Raw genomic sequence first — 17251 nt, 5'->3', positions numbered from 1 at the left:
ACAAAATACCCATCTCTTCAATGAGGAAAAGGGGTAATGAAGCAGATGCAGGAGCAGGAAACCAAGCTGGAATGGGGACTTAAGACCAGGTGATAGTGCCCTTTGCAAATGAAACAATTCACTAGAAAGTGATTTCCACCTCTCTGTCCCCGAAATGTCCCTTGACTTAAACTGAAGGCACATTTTTCCCCTCCAAAATTAGTACATTGGTAACTGGGCAAGAGTTTATCTCCTGATTCCACAATGTCCTTCTCTCTTTCAAATTTGTATTTTTATTGCACCATTCCAAATACCTGGATCGCTACCACTGCTGCAACATTAATAAAATGCTCTACAATATGAACAAATTACTGTGCTTTGAGTGCTATTAAAAAAAAACAGCAACAAAAAAAAAACAAAAACAACCAACACTGGCTGCTGACAGCTTTCCTGAGAGAAATGAGGATAATAGAAAGTGCCTAGAATGATTGTGTCCTTCTGAGGTCTGATTGCATGGAAAGGTAGCAGAAGACCTGTTAAGTCCCCTGTAGGCTGACACTTGGGCAGCTGTCAGTGACATCAAGTTCCTTGTCCATCTCATCATAGTTTGTGACTACAGCATACTTATTTAGTTGCTCTTGAGCTGTATAAACTCAGTTTTTCCATCACACTGGCAAGCAGTTGGCATGCCTTGCCTTTTTCCTCCATCTTAAGACTAGACAATGAAGCCACAGAGCATACAATAGTGGTTATTTTCCTGTGTCGCTTGGCATGAGCTGGAGAGTACCTTGGACTGATCCTGAAAAAATTCTATGGCAGACTTCTCTAACTTGGCTCAAACAAACTTCAAATAGCATATCTCCTAGAAAATAAATCTGCATTTGACTGATACTAAGAGGTCATGGTCCATCAACTGCACTAAAATGTTTTTAAAGCTGTCCCAATGTGCGCCCATACAATGAACCAGGGAGGCTCCCTCCAAGGTTTTTTTCTATCTGGTACAGAAAATGTATTTATAAGTTCACTTAGATACACACTTATTCAGCAGGCTGGAGTGATTCCAAATTAAGTGGGTTTTTAATTAAAAAAAAATCTACCTAATTATATCTTTTTCCTCATGAGACAGAAACAGATACAAAGGTGCCATTCTGACTTCTCTAATAAATAGCTTGCATTTTATTTACTTATTAAGACCATTTAGTGCTCCAGAATAGTCCCAGTTCAAGGGCTGTAAAATGCCCATTTTTTATTATTTTTCAGTGGCCATTTTCCCCACTGTGCCTGTTGATCTCATTGAAGAGCTGAGGCATCCGCTCCCAGATTTCTCATGTGCTAAGTGTAGCGGAGCGGCTGGGTGGCATCACAGGGGGAAGGAAGTGAGGGGGAAAAGGAACAGCAAGAGGAAAGAGGGGAGGAGGGCACAAACGGACAAATAGATAAAGTGGAGCATGAACGCACACTGCAGGGATGCACTTTTGAATAGGAAGAGGTCTGTACAGCAGCAAGATGCATACCTGGAGATGACAGATGTGTTCCCCTAAAGCACTAATCTGTTGTCTCAGTTATTGTTCTGGGTCTTTTTCTCCCCTTCTGCAAATACATGCTTTCATTTCTGACAACAAACACTATGCTTTTTGATTGAGGATCCAGAATACTGTTGCTATTAAAATAAATTAATATGCATATATAGCACTTTGTTGTGTATGCACACAAGTTGTGTGTATAGTCACTATGGATTACTGCCCCAGAATGTGCCATCATAAATTAGAGTGCAACTGCTCCAGTCTATTAGTAACCCACTACTGGCAATTGCCTGGGGGACTATTTCATGGCAGTTTCCATGTGCAAATATGGTATTTGTTATAGAATCACAGAATCCTTAGAGTTGGAAGAGACCTTTAAAGGCCATCTAGTCCAAGTCCCCTTCAATGAACAGGGGCACCACAGCTACATCAGGTTGCCCAGGGCCTGATCCAGCCTCACCTTGAAAGTCTCCAGGGACCACATCTCTGGGCAACCTGTTCCAGTGCCTTCCCACCCTCACTGTTAAAGATCTTTTCCTTATATCCAGTATCCCAGTATTTCCTGTTTTTCTATTGCAGCAAACAGAAAGAAACTCACAATACTAACCACTGCCTAGTTACAAATATGAAATCCATTAGGTCAGTTAGCAGCAGAAGAAACACTTGTGTCCATATTTAGGGTCATTATCAAATCTGCTTCAAACATAGATGCAGTCAGCTTAATGCAACGCCTCTCCTCCCATCAGTGTGTATGTATGCACGTGCATACACAAGCACAGAAAACACGTATATCAATTATTTGCATGTGGAAATGCAGCCAGGTGAGCTCTGCAATGGCATGAAGGCACACAAATAGGCATGTGTGAAAATGAGTGTAAAAAAAGCTCCCTTTAAACACTGGATTTGGAGACTGACCTCCCAGTGCTGTTCCCTGGGCCTAATTCCCTATGGCGAACACCAGCAGGAGCAGATTTCCAGCCCAGCTGCAGCAGCTGACAGCTCTGCCTGTGGCCTGGATTTAAATTGCTCTGCTGTTAGTGGTAGTGGGGGACAGGGTTGGCTTGTGGGAGCAAAGCCTGGGGGTAAGTAGGGCTACCAGCACATTGCTGGTGGAGCATAGGTCTGTGTCCAGATGTATGCATATTACAGACAGCAGAAACCTGGTGTTAAACTCTCTCTCCATCATCTACACATGGTGGAGATAACCTGGTTATCTATAACCAGGTTCTAACCTGGTTATCTGGCTTTTGCTCAGTCAGGGGATGAAACTGCCTTCTTGCCAGGCCCCTTGATCTGGATGGGGACAGGACTCCCCAGGTCTCTCCGTGGGCCCCCTTCCTCTGCTTCAGACAACTTCTGGAGGGAGCCATTTGGCTGGCTGCTGCCAATTGCTTCATTTTCCTCTTCCATTGTCTGCGGTGGGGGAGATGGCCAAGTATCTCATAAACAGCAGTGTTAAAGATGATCTCAGAGTGCCAACTGTGAGTGGAAAAAAGGCAGCAGCAGGCAGCTGGAGGAGGAGGGCTGGGCAGCCCCATCCCAGCCTGGGGGCAGGAGCAGCCCATCAGGATGAGTAGGCAGCAGGGCAGGTCCTGGCCATCCTTTTCTGGCTTGAAGGGCCTGTGCAAAGTTCAAGGGCTCTTCACAATGAAGCAGCTGGGCAACACCTGCAAGCAGTTTACTTAAGTCCTTACTGGCTTATTTTGGGAATCTGACTGGGTGCCAGGCTGGAGGCTTCTGAGGAAGTAAATACTTCAAGACAAAATACTCAAGTGTTTTGCCTAAGCCGTGCCTGTCGGCAGGGGCAGAAAATAAAACAAAGCAAAGTGTGCATTCAGTGAGAGCCTGGCAAGATGGAACGTGGAGCTAAGAGACGCATCCTGAAGCCAGGATGGAGGTGGCTGGGCGCCAGCAGGGCAGCTTCAGCCAGGCTTGTTGCTACTTGCAAGGCCAAAGCCCAGGCCTAACAGAACTCAGAAACTCTACGGTAAAATAAGGAGTCCACGAAAGACCATGTAAGACCAAAGTGCTCCTGTATTTATCACAGATATACACGCAGAGTGAGCTAATAAGGCACTACAATACTCATGATAAATACTAAATGCTAAACTGAGGAAGCGTGGTCTTGACAACTGAGTAGTGACGTGGACTTGAACCAGCTGAAGGAAACAAGCCAGAGAGTTGTGGTCAGTGGAACAGAGTGAGTCAAGTTGGAGGCCTGTATCTTGTGGAGTCCCTCAAGGGTCAGTACTGGGACCCGTACTATTCAACATACTCATCAGTGTCTTGGATGAGGCAGTAAAGCGCACTGTGAGCAGGCTTGCTGATGCCACAGAACTGGGAGGAGTGGCTGACATGCCTGAAGGCTGTGCTGCCACCCAGCGACACCTGGACAGGCGGAGAGTTGGGTGGGGAGAACTTGAATGAAATACAACAAGGGCAAGCGTAGGGACTTGTATCTGGGCAAGAACGACCCCACATACCAGTATAGGTTAGGGACTGACCTGTTGGAGAGCAGCGTAGGGGAAAGGGACCTGTGGGTCCTGGGGGACAGCAGGGTGACCATGAGCCAGCACTCTGCCCTTGTGGCCAAGAAGGCCAATGGCACCCTGGGACATACTAGAAGGGGCATGGTTAGGAGGTCAAAAGAGGTTATCCTGCTTCTCTACTCTGCCCTGGTGAGACCGCATCTGGAGTATTGTGTCCAGTTCTGGGCCCCTCTGTTCAAGAAGGACAGGGAACTGCTTGAGAGAGTCCAGCACAGAGCCACAAAGATGATGAAGGGACCAGAGCATCTCCCTTACGAGGAAAGTCTGAGGAAGCTTTGGCTTGGAGGAGACTGAGAGGTGACCTAATGAACGCTTATAAATATGTAAAGGATGTTGGGTTGAGAACTGGCTGACTGGCAGAGCACAGAGGGTCGTTGTTGGTGGTGCAGAGTCCGGTTGGAGGCCTGTAACTAGCGGTGTTCCTCAGGGGTCTGTGCTAGGTCCGGTCTTGTTCAACATCTTCATCAATGACCTTGATGAGGGGATAGTGGCCACCCTCAGCAAGTTTGCCGATGATACAAAGTTGGGAGGATTGGCTGACACGCCTGAAGGCTGTGCTGCCATTCAGCAAGACCTGGATAGGCTGGAGAGCTGGGCAGAAAGAAACCGGATGAGGTTTAACAAAAGCAAGTGTAGAGTCTTGCATCTGGGGAGGAATAATTCCATGCACCAGTACAGGTTGGGGGATGACCTGCTGGAGGGGAGCTCTGCGGAAAGTGACCTGGGTGTCCTGGTGGACGACAGGTTGGCCATGAGCCAGCAGTGTGCCCTTGTGGCCAAAAAGGCCAATGGCTTACTGGGGTGCATTAAAAAGAGCGTGGCCAGCAGGTCAAAGGAGGTGATCCTCCCCCTCTACTCTGCCCTGGTAAGACCTCATCTGGAGTACTGCGTCCAGTTCTGGGCTCCCCAGTACAAAAAAGACAGGGATCTCTTGGAAAGAGTCCAGCAGAGGGCCACGAAGATGGTGAAGGGCCTGGAGCATCTCCCCTATGAGGAAAGGCTGAGTGAACTGGGTCTGTTCAGCCTTGAGAAAAGGAGACTGAGAGGGGACCTGATCCAGGTCTATAAATATCTAAGGTGTGGGGGGCAGAATGGCAAGGCCAGACTCTTTTCAGTGGTGAGTGGAGACAGGACAAGGGGAAACGGCCAGAAACTGGAGCATAGGAAGTTCCGCACAAACATGCGCAAGAACTTCTTTACAGTGAGGGTGACGGAGCACTGGAACAGGCTGCCCAGGGAGGTGGTGGAGTCTCCTTCTCTGGAGACGTTCAAGACCTGCCTGGATGCCTACCTGTGCGACCTGCTGTAGGGAACCTGCTTTGGCAGGGGGGTTGGACTCGATGATCTCTGGAGGTCCCTTCCAACCCCTACAATTCTGTGATTCTGTGATTCTGTGATGTCTGTCAGGAGGATGGAGCCAGGCTTTTCTCAGTGACATCCAGTGACAGGATAAGGGCAATGGGTACAAGCTGGAACATGAGAGGTTCCACATGAATGCTAGAAGAAAAACTTCATGGTGGTGGTAACAGAACAGTGGAACGGGCTGCCCAGAGAGGTTGTGGGGTCTCCCTCTCTGGAGACATTCAGAACCTGCCTGGACACATTCGTGTGTGACCTAATCTAGGTGTTCCCAGCAGGGGGATTAGATTACATGAGCTTTTGAGGTTTCTTCCAATCCCTGACATTTGGTGACTGTGATTCTGTAACTGGTATGGAGAAGAGACAGCAGCTATTGAAATAAAGACTTGGTTTAAAAAAAAAAAAGGTACTATTTTTATATATATATATATTTATTTATTTATAATAAATAATACAATTTTTAAGCTCATCTTCTCTTTTCTCGTTCTCTTCTCTTCTTTTCTCCTTTTCTCCTTTCAAATTTCCCTTTTCATTCCCTTTTTCCTTCCCTGCTCCTTTCCTCTCCTCCCTTCCTTTCTTATCCTTTCTTCTTTTTGCTATTGGCTCCATCGCTGAAGACAAAATTCTCTTATTCTCCTCCATGTCTCACTAGAAAAAGTAGAGTCGCAACTTGAGACTATTCACAAAAAAGAAAAGCTGCCTCCTCCCTACATCCCTCTGCAGCAACAGCAAAGGCGGGAGTGCCAGTACCTGTCCGTTGGCCCAAGCGGCCGGGAGAAGTTGCTCATCACGGCCTCAGTGTGACAGCGGGTGAGGATGACCACCGCCTGGCACAGGAAGGGCAGGAACGTGCTCTGCTGCGCAAACGATGTGATGCTGCGCAGGATGTAGAGGATCGGAGGCACCTGAGAGAAGAAGGGGAGAAAGAATGACTTGCTGCATCCTGCACTCTGCAGGGCCCAACCACGGACATTCAGCGCATGAGCAGTGCCTGCTCCCTTGACATGCTGCCAAGTCCTAAGCCTGAATTTCATGCCAGCTACCCTGGTCTCCATGCCCTGAACACAAGGGGCAAACGGCACAAGTCATAGTGCAACAGCCAGCAAAAGTCCAAGACACGTGAAGGAAAGTCTCTTACGTTCCAACTGATGTCCTTCCCGTGCATCTGCAGGAAGGTGGTCATCCACTTCCCAGCAGCACGCACACGCACTCCGTTGGCTTTCCGGATCGTCTCCTTGATGGCAGTCATGAAGTCAACGGTGCGTTCTAAGGGGAAGTTCCTGCACACGATCTGCAGAGAAATGAGAAGCGGGAGAGATCTCATCACTGCTCTGCTGCAGCTGTCTGTACCCTGCTGTTTATACGGAAGGCGGTTGAGCCTTCTCTCAACTTCTGCACCCATGGTGTTTGCTTACATGCAAAGCCTACCTCCCAGCAGCCACAGTCACATGCATGCAAGTGCACACACACACACACAAACGCACATCATGGAGTCAGCTCCTTGCACTGGGTGCCTGAAGGCCAGACGTAGCTCAGAGCCTCCTGCTACTTGCACTGGGAAAAGAGCACTCAGGGTAACAGCTCATTTTGGAAACAGTGTCAGAGGCTGGGAGCAGCACAGGGTCGTGCAGAAGCCTACACACAGAGATCACACCACCCCTTCTTGGGTCCACATACCATGGCCATTTTGGATGTGGTCTGAAGCTGAGAGGCGATGCTGCAGGCATGCAGCCCCTCGCACAGGCTCCTGATGTCACCCGTCTCGATGTCTGTGTTGGTCGCTTTGGCTGGAAAGAGCACAGGGAGAAAAGGGAAGTCATGCTTCTGGAAATGAAACTGCATTCCACGGGGGAAAGACAGAGGACAGGGTGGGGACAAGAAGAGAGCTGTGCACGGTGCCTCTCCCTCCTGTAAACAGGGCCCAGCCCGTGGGGCTCTGGTAGTGCTACAGAGGAGGGCAGAGGGCTGGAGCGTGCCTGCTCCACTCACCTTGGATTCGCAGAAGGGAGCTCAGACAGGTGACAGCCAGCTGGCGGGATGCGGGCATGGGGTCACAAGTCAGAGGCGCCAGCAATCCCACCAAGGAGCCAAAGTGCTCACAGGCATCTCTTCTCTGCAGGGGTGAGAGGCAGGAACAAAGCTGTAGACGGCCCCAGCTCTCTCCAGCTTCTCCCATCTGTGCCTTCCCCACGCCATGACACAGCATGCACAGCTGGGCAGAGCTCGCCTTCAAGCTCTGGGGCACTGGGGAGGGAGCAGGGAGCACGCGGTGGGGCTCTTTACTCACTTGAAGCTCTTCACAAACAGCCAGCAGCTGGGAGCAGGTCTGCAGGGCCCTCTTGCGCTCCCACACGTTGCTCGATACCATGGATTTCTGCAGGACCTGGAGTAGAGCATCTGTCTCACTGAGGATGTCTTTGCTTTCCCTTCCTGCCACCCCTCTCCCTGTCCCCCCTTTCCCAGCACTTTCCCTTAAGGCCTGCCCTGTTGCTCCATGTGGCCTCCTGCCTCACTGACCACCGGCACTGCCGCCCCGCTCTCTGCAGACACGCCTGCCTCCTAACCCAGGAGCTTTTCCTCGGCTGTGGCCTCCAGGGGCTGGCTCCTGCTTTCCCCCTGCAGGGCCCATTTCTCTGCCCATTTCAGCTCGCAGTGAGCTGGCACGTCAGCAGGAGATTTCTCCCCCTCTGATCCTCCTCTCAGTCCCCAGATCTCTGCCCCCGCTATTGACAGGCACCATGCTTTCTCCCTTGCCCCACGAATACTCACATGGACTATGTTCTGGAAGAAGCCACCGCTGGGCTCTGTCTCCAGCAGGACCACCATGAGCCGGCCCAGAGCTCTCAGTGATGTTTGCTGAAGCTGAAAGCAGAAGAGGGGAGTGACGTGTAGCATCACGGCTGCTGCCAGAGCAGAGGTTGTGTGTGCTGAGGTAGGGTTCTGACCGAGAGGTGGCCGGGAAAGTTACGGCAGGTTACCTGCAGGTACTGTGCTGCTTGCTGTGACTTCCTGATCTTCAGCATCATCTCTGCTGAAGGGTGTGTCACGATGTTCTTGCAGCACAGGACCAACATCTCACGCAGGTCCTTGCTTTCAGAAGAGGGCTTCAGCTTGCTGAGAGGAGGAAAACAGGAAGAGAAATCAGAAAGGGTATTTACCTCTCCAGACTGGTTCAGACAACATCTGAGTTTCTCCTAATTGACAGCTACAAAGCCAATACCCCCACCCAGCTCATGCTGCTGAGCACTGCCTTCAGTTCCAGCAGCGCCCACCTCCTCCCCGGCAGCAGTGAACCACCTCCTGCTCTGGAGGGAAGGAGACCCCAGCTCTCCCTCTCTTCCCTGCCAGGGCACAGGAGCACCAGGGCCTTTCTCCCTGCCCAGAACCTCAGCTTTGCTGGGCACAACAGACCAGCCGTCTCTCCTGCTGTAGATGTGGTTCCTCCCCCCCTGGCCCCTCCAGGCCCTCAGGAGCTACCCAAAATGGGGATCACCATCCTGACTTGCTACCTCAGCCCTTACCTCAACTGCTCCAGGGCCAGAACCACCTTGAGAGGCACTGGGGAGACAGGCATGCCCGAGTAATACTTCTTCATCAGGTCCTGCAAGTCCCAGAGAGACAGTGTCAAAGTGGGCAAGGGGCACACAAGAGCTGTTCCACCCGGCCCCCAGACAGGCACAACTGCCACACACCAGCCCCATCACTTTCCTGTGGAAGCACTGCAGGATGCAGCAGCTGGTGCACCCAGCCCGCTGCCCAGCCACTGCCTGCCAGCACCCAAGGTCCCCACCAGCTGGAGACGTGTAACTGCTGGACACCTGCATGCCTCCAGGGAAGCGAGCCTTGTGGCGCAGCCCAGAACTCCTCTGCAGACAGCCCCGTCTCCAGGCACTCACCATCAGGATCTCCAGCAGCTTGCTCTTCAAGGAGGGGTTAAAGCTTGCAGAATCACCCACAGCTTGGTAGGCAGAGCTGCAGTCGGTGATGCTCTGCACCAGCGCGAGGTTGTTCTGCAAGTCCTGAGGAGCAAGAGAGAAGAACATTCTTTGAACTGCGGGAAGGGACAAGGGCTGCAAGGGACACACGTGGGGACAACGCTAAGGGAAGGGCTTGGATCTTTATCTGGGCACAAACAGTTCCCCGAGGGACCTTTGGAAAGGAAAGGCCCATCTCAGCATCCCCCCATGTGGAGAGGCTGCAGAGGGGCGCTCTGACACCCTGGCACGCTTTGAGCTCTCACCCGGCAGCTGCAGCTGTAGAGCATCAGGACGTTGCCCACGATGTCTCCCTCCAGGTGGGCGAGCAGCTGTTCCTTGGAGGCACGCAGTGCCACGCTGCCGTGGGCGAGCATGAGAGCGCTGCGTGTGGCATGAGCTCTCGTGCTGTCCAGCTCCATCTGTGTGGGAAGAAATGCCTTGAGACACTCGCTAACGGCCCCCAGTGCCCCGCGATGCTCCTGGGCTCCCAAGGCAGGAGCTGCAGGGAAAATAAGGCAGAAGAATGCCAAGATGGAAACCCGTAACGCTTTACCTTCTTGCGCCTGGAAATCCTGGCATTGCGGCCTTTGCACAGCCTGGACGCAAACATGGTGAGCGTGGCCAGGACTGTGTGGAAGTTGTTCTCAGCAGCATGGCTGAGAAGAGAGATGATTCCCTGCACAAAAGAACAAGGGGCCGTTGGCACAGGCCTGAATCTGCAGGTCTGCTCCTGAGCAAAATGGCAGCAGTGCAGAGGTTGAAAGGCCCGGAGCAGGGCCAGGAGAAGGCCTCTGCCCCAGGGCCAGAGCAGGGATGCTCACAGGAGCTGGAGGAGAGGACAGCTCACCTGGGCCTCACGTGGCTCCTCTGCATTTGCCTCCTCCAGGTGCTGTAGCAGCTTCTCCTGCACGTGGAGGACTCCCTGACAGGATCCCAGCACTGTGCCCAGAGCCTTGTACAGGAATGACTGCAGGGGAAGAAGCTGAGATGTGGCAGCAGCTTAACCTGCTGGTGGAGGGCCAGGTGGGAAGGAGCCAAGCTCCCTGGCGGTTGCTGAGAGCAGCTGCGGGGCCGAGCTTTAGCCATCCCCAGGCAGATTGCAGGGAAAGGCCCTCTGGGGGGCATAGACTGGGGAAGCAGCATCTGCACCCGCGTGGGCAGAGCACCAGCCGCAGCCCCAGCCCCAGCTGGACACCTGCAGCTGCACCGCTGGGTAGAGCCGGGGGGAACTCACCTTTTCTGCAGAGCTGCTGGCAGAGCTGCTCAGCCGCTGGCTCAGCTCACAGCTCAGGGCCTCGATCCATGCCTTCTCCTCTATTGTGTCCAGCGACGCCTTCAGGAACTGTTGGAGAACAGGAGAAGACAATGTTCCCTTGCCCTTTGCCTCTTCCCTCGCTCCCAAGTTGCTGCAGCCCTCTGGGGAGAGGTGCCTGGAAGAACAGTCCCTCTCCCAGCTCCCCCAGTGTTCCCTCCATTAAAGCCACCCACCCTCTTCTCCTAAGACCCCTCTGGGCTTGGGACAGAGCAGAAGAGGCAGCGCCACAAAGGCGTGCGGCCGCTCCGCAGCAGCGCTTGAGAGGCTGTTCCTGCCCCACAGTGGCTCACGTGGGAGCGGGGCTACTTGGGGCAGGCAAGCACTTCTCTGCACCGCACCTCCCGGCAATGCTGTACCTTTAGCAGACGGCGCTCAAACTCGGCAGTGTCCGGGAAGCTCTCATCTTTCCCTGCACAGCAATAGGAAGACAAAGACCCTTACTTAGGATCAAGGCACAGAAGAAGAGCTGCTGCAAACCTGGCTTGGCCTGGGCACTTGACACTACCAAGCTGGGACCTGCACCCCCTCCACAATGACCTGTCCCTCCCCACAAACACTGCCTCCACAGGAACACGGAACTAAGTGCTCCAAGGCTGCTGTCTGAGGGGACATGAAGGGCCCATCCACGTCCTGGAACGGGCAGATCTCTGGTGGGATAGGTCCCTGGGCCTCAGTGCTGACTCCCAGGAATGGGAACAGCAGCAGAGCAAGAACTGGCCTGCAGGCAGTGCTTCCCCTCTGCCATGCTACAGAGCTGCATTTTCACTCCCCCCCTTCCCTTCCCTGCCTCTGCCTCTTCTTCCCCTCCAGTGCTTTACCTTCAAGACACTGCAGCAGCAGGGGGATCTCAGTAGCCCACATGGCCCCCACAGCCCTGTGGAACCTGCTGTGGAGGTTTTTCATCAGCAGTAAGGCAGCAGCTTGGAGTTTGCTGCCTGCAACAGGGCTGCCTGCCACCACCTGAGTGAGAGCAACACAAAGCAGGGTCACTTCTGCAGCAAGAGCAACGGCTTTCCCCCAGGATGGAAGCAGCTCGGCTCTGCTCTGGCAGGCAAGGAGCAGCCAACAGCTTTGCCCATGGCCATGCTGCTTCCTCCTGGGTGCTTGTGGCACCGGCCTCTGGAGCATCTACTCACCAGCAGTCGTGCCAGCAGTGTCTGGGGCGTCAGCAGTGGGCCTGCAAAGAGAAAAAAAGTGCTGAGTAAGACTCCAAGACACTGTGTGCCCAGCCACGCACACCTCCGCTGTCCCTTCTGGGTGCTACCACAGGTCAGCAGAGCTCACTGAGGGAGTTTTTGCTCCTACCTTGAAACATGGAGCTGACAAAATGGGGATCCAGATGTTCTATCGGCCGTCCTGTCAGCTCCTCTCTCTCAGCCAGGGCACAGACACAGCGGGAGACTGGGATCAGCATGCCTGTGTACTGCGCTGGCACCACAAACAACAGCAGCCGCGGCCACAGGAGCTGTAGGGAACGAGGCAGTTGAGCAGGTCAGCATTCCTGCCTCTGCTCAGAGATGAAGAGGACTCTGTGAATTTCCCTGAGTCCTGTGTGCTTCAGAGCACATTGGAGGAGAGACCTGGGGTCCTGGAATGGGACGAGGAACACGTGAGGGAAAGGCAGGGAGCAGCAGCAGGGCAGAGCGTGACTTACTTTGGACATCCCTCTCACAGAGACGTCCAGTGATCCCAGGATGTCCATGCACAGCTCCTGGAGAGCTCCTTCTTCCTGGGCTTCCCGGGCAGAAAGGTCTCCGGCTGCCTGCACAACAGTGGTGTTGAAACACTGGTTATGCTCAGTTCTCAGGAGCCTCTCAGGAGGCTCAGGTGTGGCCTCAGCGGTGCTTCTGTATAGCAGCCTCTGAGCAGCACGGGTCTTCCAAAGGAAGATGCTGCCCACTGCCCTTACCCTTCTTCCTGTGGCGCGGCTGAACTCCCTGAAGATGTGCCCCACCACATCCCAGGCTGAGCAGCTCCGGGTGTTCGAACTGAGCAGATCCTTGATGAAATACAGAATAGCCGTCCTCACCTGCAAGGGGTCAATTATGGGTGTGATTTTCCTGGTCAGAAGGCAAAGGGAAGCCACCTGCTCATCGGGGCAGCCCTTTGGGCATGAGCAGAGACAGCAAGAGCACTGGAGAGGCTTTAGCTACTGAGATGAGGGCCTGGCCTTAACACCAGGCTGTGCGCTTTCCATGCACAGCACAGGGACCTGCCTGCTCCACTCTGCCTGCTCTCCCCACAGGAGCCATCATGACCGTGTGACCAATGCCCCAGCACCTCTCTAGTCACCCCAGCCCTGCCCGTGCTGGCAGCAGCATCACCACCCCGACAGCGCTTTCTTTTCCCCAACCAGCTCACCCGGATGCTGGGGTCGCTGCACAGACGCTGCACAGCCTCGACGACCTGGGGCAGCATCTCCGTCATCACGGGCTCTGCAAGAGATGCACAGAAGCATGAGCGGAGCCACAACACAGATGGCAGAAGGGAGCCCTGGCAGTCCCAAGGCGTGGTACTGATCAACCCGTGGTACTGACCATCAGAGCGAGCCAGAGCACCCAGCAGACCCAGGGCTGCCACGCATCCAGGCTCCCAGTCATCGCCCAGCTGCGACTGCAGAAACAGGATGGTTTCCTCTGGGCAGATCCGGGCTGCAGGGAGGAAATCCCACGCTATGTTAGCAAGAACCTCACGCCCATTCCTGAAGTTTGTGAGAGAGGTTTTGGCCAGGGCAGCGCCAAGCATGGCCAAAGCTCCTCTCCTTACCCTGCAGCATGATGCAGTGGGTCAGCTGTGCACGACCAGCCTCGCTGTGCTGCTTGCTGTCGTCATAGAGCTGTGGGAACAAGGTCCATTTGATACAATCACATCAGCACTGAGGACGGAAAAGACACTGTGCTGCCCGCTCTCGTCTCCCTGGGCACTCTCGGGAAGAGGGCAGGCAGACAAAACCCAGCCCTCCCCACAGCATCCCCGAGAGTACATGCATGGCTCTGGACCTGCCTTGAGCATGCAGGAGCTAAGGCTGAGCCGCCTTATTCAGGGGTCAGAGCTTTGCAGTCCTCCTGAGACTTAGCCAAGAGGGAAACTGCTGTGGGCGCAAGGATAGGCTCCCCTTACCTGGTAAAACACGGCACTGGTGACGTCCAGAAACTTGTCCCCTGGGATTACAGACTCAATGCCCCCTAAGGCCTCCAGGAAGATAGTGAGGCTCTGCAAGAGAGCAGGAGAGGAAGAAAGGGATGAAGCCACATCTAGCCACTTGGGAGTGGAGAAACTGTTTCCCAATTGTTTCTCTGCAGGGAGAAGCTCCTGCACAGGCGTTCTTGTTTATCCCCCACCTCCCAGCGGCACCAAGGGAGTCTCTCTGCTCTCAATCGAGCCGTGTTTGGGCATCATTTGCAGGCATTTCCCACCCAGCAGCCCACTTCTCCCCCATCAGATGCAACTGGATGTGGTCCCCCCAGTTGTTAGCATAGAGCTCCTCAGGCACTCAGAGCCCCACAGTGGTGGTGAAACTTCCCATCCCCAAGAGATGAGCCCCAGTGATTCTTGGTTCCCTCCTGGCTCCTGTCTGGGTTGTTCCTTCTCTGACTGAAGAGCTCAGGAAGCCTCAGAGCTCCCTTGAACACCCATTCCTTCTTTCTCCAAGGGCTCCCCACCTCCTCCCTGGCCCCTCGTGGCATTTGCACGGGCCCCACGTCTACCCTGAGCCCTGCACAACAACTCACCTTGGCCACCCTGCAAATGTCTTGGATCTCCTGACACGGGTGAACGAGCCAGAGGAGCTGCTCCCAGACCTGCTCTTGGTGCCGCTCCTCTTGCAGGAGAACCTCCAACATGGCAGCCACAGCCCCAAGGACGGCCTGTTTGTCCTGGAGAGGATGGCAGAGGCCCGGTATCAAAGACTGAAGGTCTGCCCTTCCTACACAGAGGGCTTTCCCCTTCCCCTTTCCCTTCCCCTTCCCCACACCCCCACGCCCAGCAGGAGATGGGCTCGCTCTGGAGGGCAGGCAGCTTTTCCCCATACCCTCATCCCCAGCTCTTCCTGCCACAGTGCTGTGACATGCAGCTGCTCCCTGGCACAGAGCCACTTCAGGGCCCTTTGCAGAGCCAGCCCACTCCCTCTCATCACCCCTCAGCTCTCAGCCCACTGGGCACAGACAGAGCTGCCGACATGGGTGCCCCTGCTGCCATCCTGGGCTGGGAATGCAGCAGTGCTCACCTGTTCCTCCTGGCAGTCTTGCCAGTTCCACACCACAGAGAAGAGCAGCTCGTGAAGGTTTTCACAGATCTGCTCTTTCTCCATGGCAGGCCAGGGGCATTGCATTCCTGAGGACAAGTAAGTCTTGACTCCATCCAGCCACTGTTTCAAAACTGAAAAAACAAAATAATTAAAAAAATAAATTATTATTATTATTTTTTTTAAGAGAGTGAGAAAACGGAGTCTGTGAGAGTCTGCAGCAGGGCTGCTCTGGGGCCGGCACTCACCAGCACAAGCGATGCGCAGGATCTGGCCACTCTTCACCTGGCCCACCACACTGCGCAGGCCTGCCAGCATCAGCCACACAAAGGGGATGCACTGTGGAGCTGCAAAGAGGAAGGAGAGGGCCACAGTCAGAGCCCCGGCAGCAAGGTAGGTGGACAGCAGCCCTGCAGCCCCCAGCTCAGTGCAGATCACACTCAGAGGGCAGAGACCCCTTTCCCGGTTGTTATAGATGTCAGGAGGTTGAGGGTACTCTACCATAGGTGCTGAAGAGTTTGCTCAGGGTGTTGAGCACAAACTCCTTGGACATGTCCCCCGCGGCCTTCAGGTGGCTCTGGAGCTCAGCCATCACCAAGGTGAAGTGCGTCCGAGCCAGAGCCACCAGGACATTGCTGGCAGCTGTCTTGACATTGCTGGTCACGCCCTGGAAGAGAGACACTGGTGACACGCGGCCCAGGAGACTGCCTGAGGCCCTTGGAAGAGCTAAGCCCCCACCATCCACCAGCAGAACACCAGCGTGGGCAGGCGGTTGGTTCCCTTTGCCTTTGGGAGTGAGCCCTCACCTGGGCTGCCGTCAGGTCCCGGGACACCTCTGCCAGCAGCCGGTTCACCACTCCGCACGGCGGGCGGCTGCTGTCTTGGCACAGGGCGCTCTCCAGCTCACAGTACGCCTGCGCTCGGTCGCCCTGGGGACAAGGATCAGTCACGCTCGTTTTGCCCGCTGCCACCCATCGCTCTGTGGATGTGCTGCCGGGCCTGGCACCCACGGCACCGTGGCCCTGGGCCAGGAGGGCAAGGGTTGCTGGTTGGATGTCCCCAACTCACCTCCTGATCTTGCAGGCGCTGAAGCAGTAAGGTCGCGGCGCAGGTAGGGACAGGGCTTGACACCCTGCTTCTCTCCCTGCGACGCGTACGCCTGGGCACGCAGCCCACACAAGCAAAGAGACCTGGAAGGAAAGAGCAGAGCAGCTGCTGCAGGTGTTGCTTGGAGCCAGGGCCGAGCACCCGGCCAGCTGTGGGAGGAACGCTCCTCCAGCTCCACAGCGCAAGGCTGCGTGTGGTTGGCGGGGACAGGGGAGGGAGCTTTCCCCTTGCTGGGGTGCTGGGGAAACCACGGTGAGCAGCTGCACTCGGCAGAGCAAGGACAGCGCTGCTGGCACGTCCTAAACAGACACTGGAGGCACACGTGTGCTCGGGCAGCGTCGTGGTGTCCAGAGAGGTGGAGGGACTCACCTCGAAGGGCTCTCAGCCTCTCCATGATAGCAGGATGCCTCCAGATAGACACAAAGCTCTCTCTGGTTCCACTTCCTGCGGGTCCCACAAGCGGACTGAGCCACCGCTCCCACCGCTCCACAAGGGTGGATGACGCAGCCACTGTGACACCACACTGCAGTGTCACCTCACAGAGAATGAATGACACGCCCCGGGCTGGGGGCCAGACAGGTCCCCAGGGCAACCCTGCAGGCCCTCAAACACAGTGCGCTTGTGTGATGCAATCGGCTCTGGGGTTCCTGTTCCATGCTGATGCAGGGAATCACCTCAGCAGGTGATGGAGAGCCCCTGCCAGGGAGCAGCTGCTGGGCACCGTTGCCCGGCGTTGTCTTAGTGACTGGGGACTCCATGCCGGGAGGCACTGAGGCCCCCATCTGCTGCCCCGACATCCTCTCCAGAGAGCTCTGCTGTCTACTGGGGGCACGTGTCAGAGATGTTAAGGAGACTCCACCGCATCTGATCAAAAATGAATACATTAATAATAGAGAAAAATCTTCTTTATGGTGAATGTAACAGAACAGCAGAACGGGCTGCCCAGAGAGGTTGTGGGGTCTCCCTCTCTGGAGACATTCAGAACCCACCAGGACACATTCGTGTGTGACCTAATCTAGGTGTTCCTGCTAAGGCAGGGGGATTGGACTGGATGATCTTTCAAGTTCCCTTCCAATCCCTGACATTTAGTGAAACACATCCCTCTCACAGAGACGTCCAGTGATCCCAGGATGTCCATGCACAGCTCCTGGAGAGCTCCTTCTTCCTGGATGGTGTCTTGTTCATGATGCTGCCACCTT

The 17251-nt window shown here is 54.6% G+C and overlaps 2 protein-coding genes across 2 annotated transcripts in view; one reads left to right on the top strand and one right to left on the bottom strand.

Annotated features, from left to right (window-relative positions):
- LOC125688601 (uncharacterized) overlaps positions 1-17251 on the top strand; it is a 209733-nt gene that overhangs the window by 174608 nt on the left and 17874 nt on the right. The window lies entirely within an intron of this gene.
- On the bottom strand, positions 6007-16849 carry LOC125697671 (maestro heat-like repeat-containing protein family member 2B). The gene is made up of 32 exons (XM_048955207.1): positions 16774-16849; positions 16422-16496; positions 16014-16135; positions 15752-15874; positions 15447-15612; positions 15194-15292; positions 14928-15079; positions 14434-14577; positions 13823-13915; positions 13469-13538; positions 13240-13353; positions 13064-13137; positions 12612-12731; positions 12357-12464; positions 12008-12167; positions 11839-11879; positions 11521-11662; positions 11059-11111; positions 10622-10729; positions 10235-10354; positions 9941-10063; positions 9651-9806; positions 9307-9429; positions 8932-9011; positions 8389-8524; positions 8180-8272; positions 7698-7793; positions 7400-7523; positions 7088-7197; positions 6549-6701; positions 6161-6315; positions 6007-6058 (listed from the first exon to the last, which is right to left on the bottom strand). The coding sequence occupies exons 1-32, from the start codon at positions 16847-16849 to the stop codon at positions 6007-6009; spliced, it is 3561 nt and encodes a 1186-aa protein (XP_048811164.1).

This window comes from Lagopus muta, chromosome 1, assembly GCF_023343835.1.
Source record: "Lagopus muta isolate bLagMut1 chromosome 1, bLagMut1 primary, whole genome shotgun sequence".
NCBI classification, from domain to species: domain Eukaryota; kingdom Metazoa; phylum Chordata; class Aves; order Galliformes; family Phasianidae; genus Lagopus; species Lagopus muta.
The sequence above is the reverse complement of the archived record's forward strand: the minus strand, read 5'-3'. Positions and strand labels throughout refer to the sequence as shown.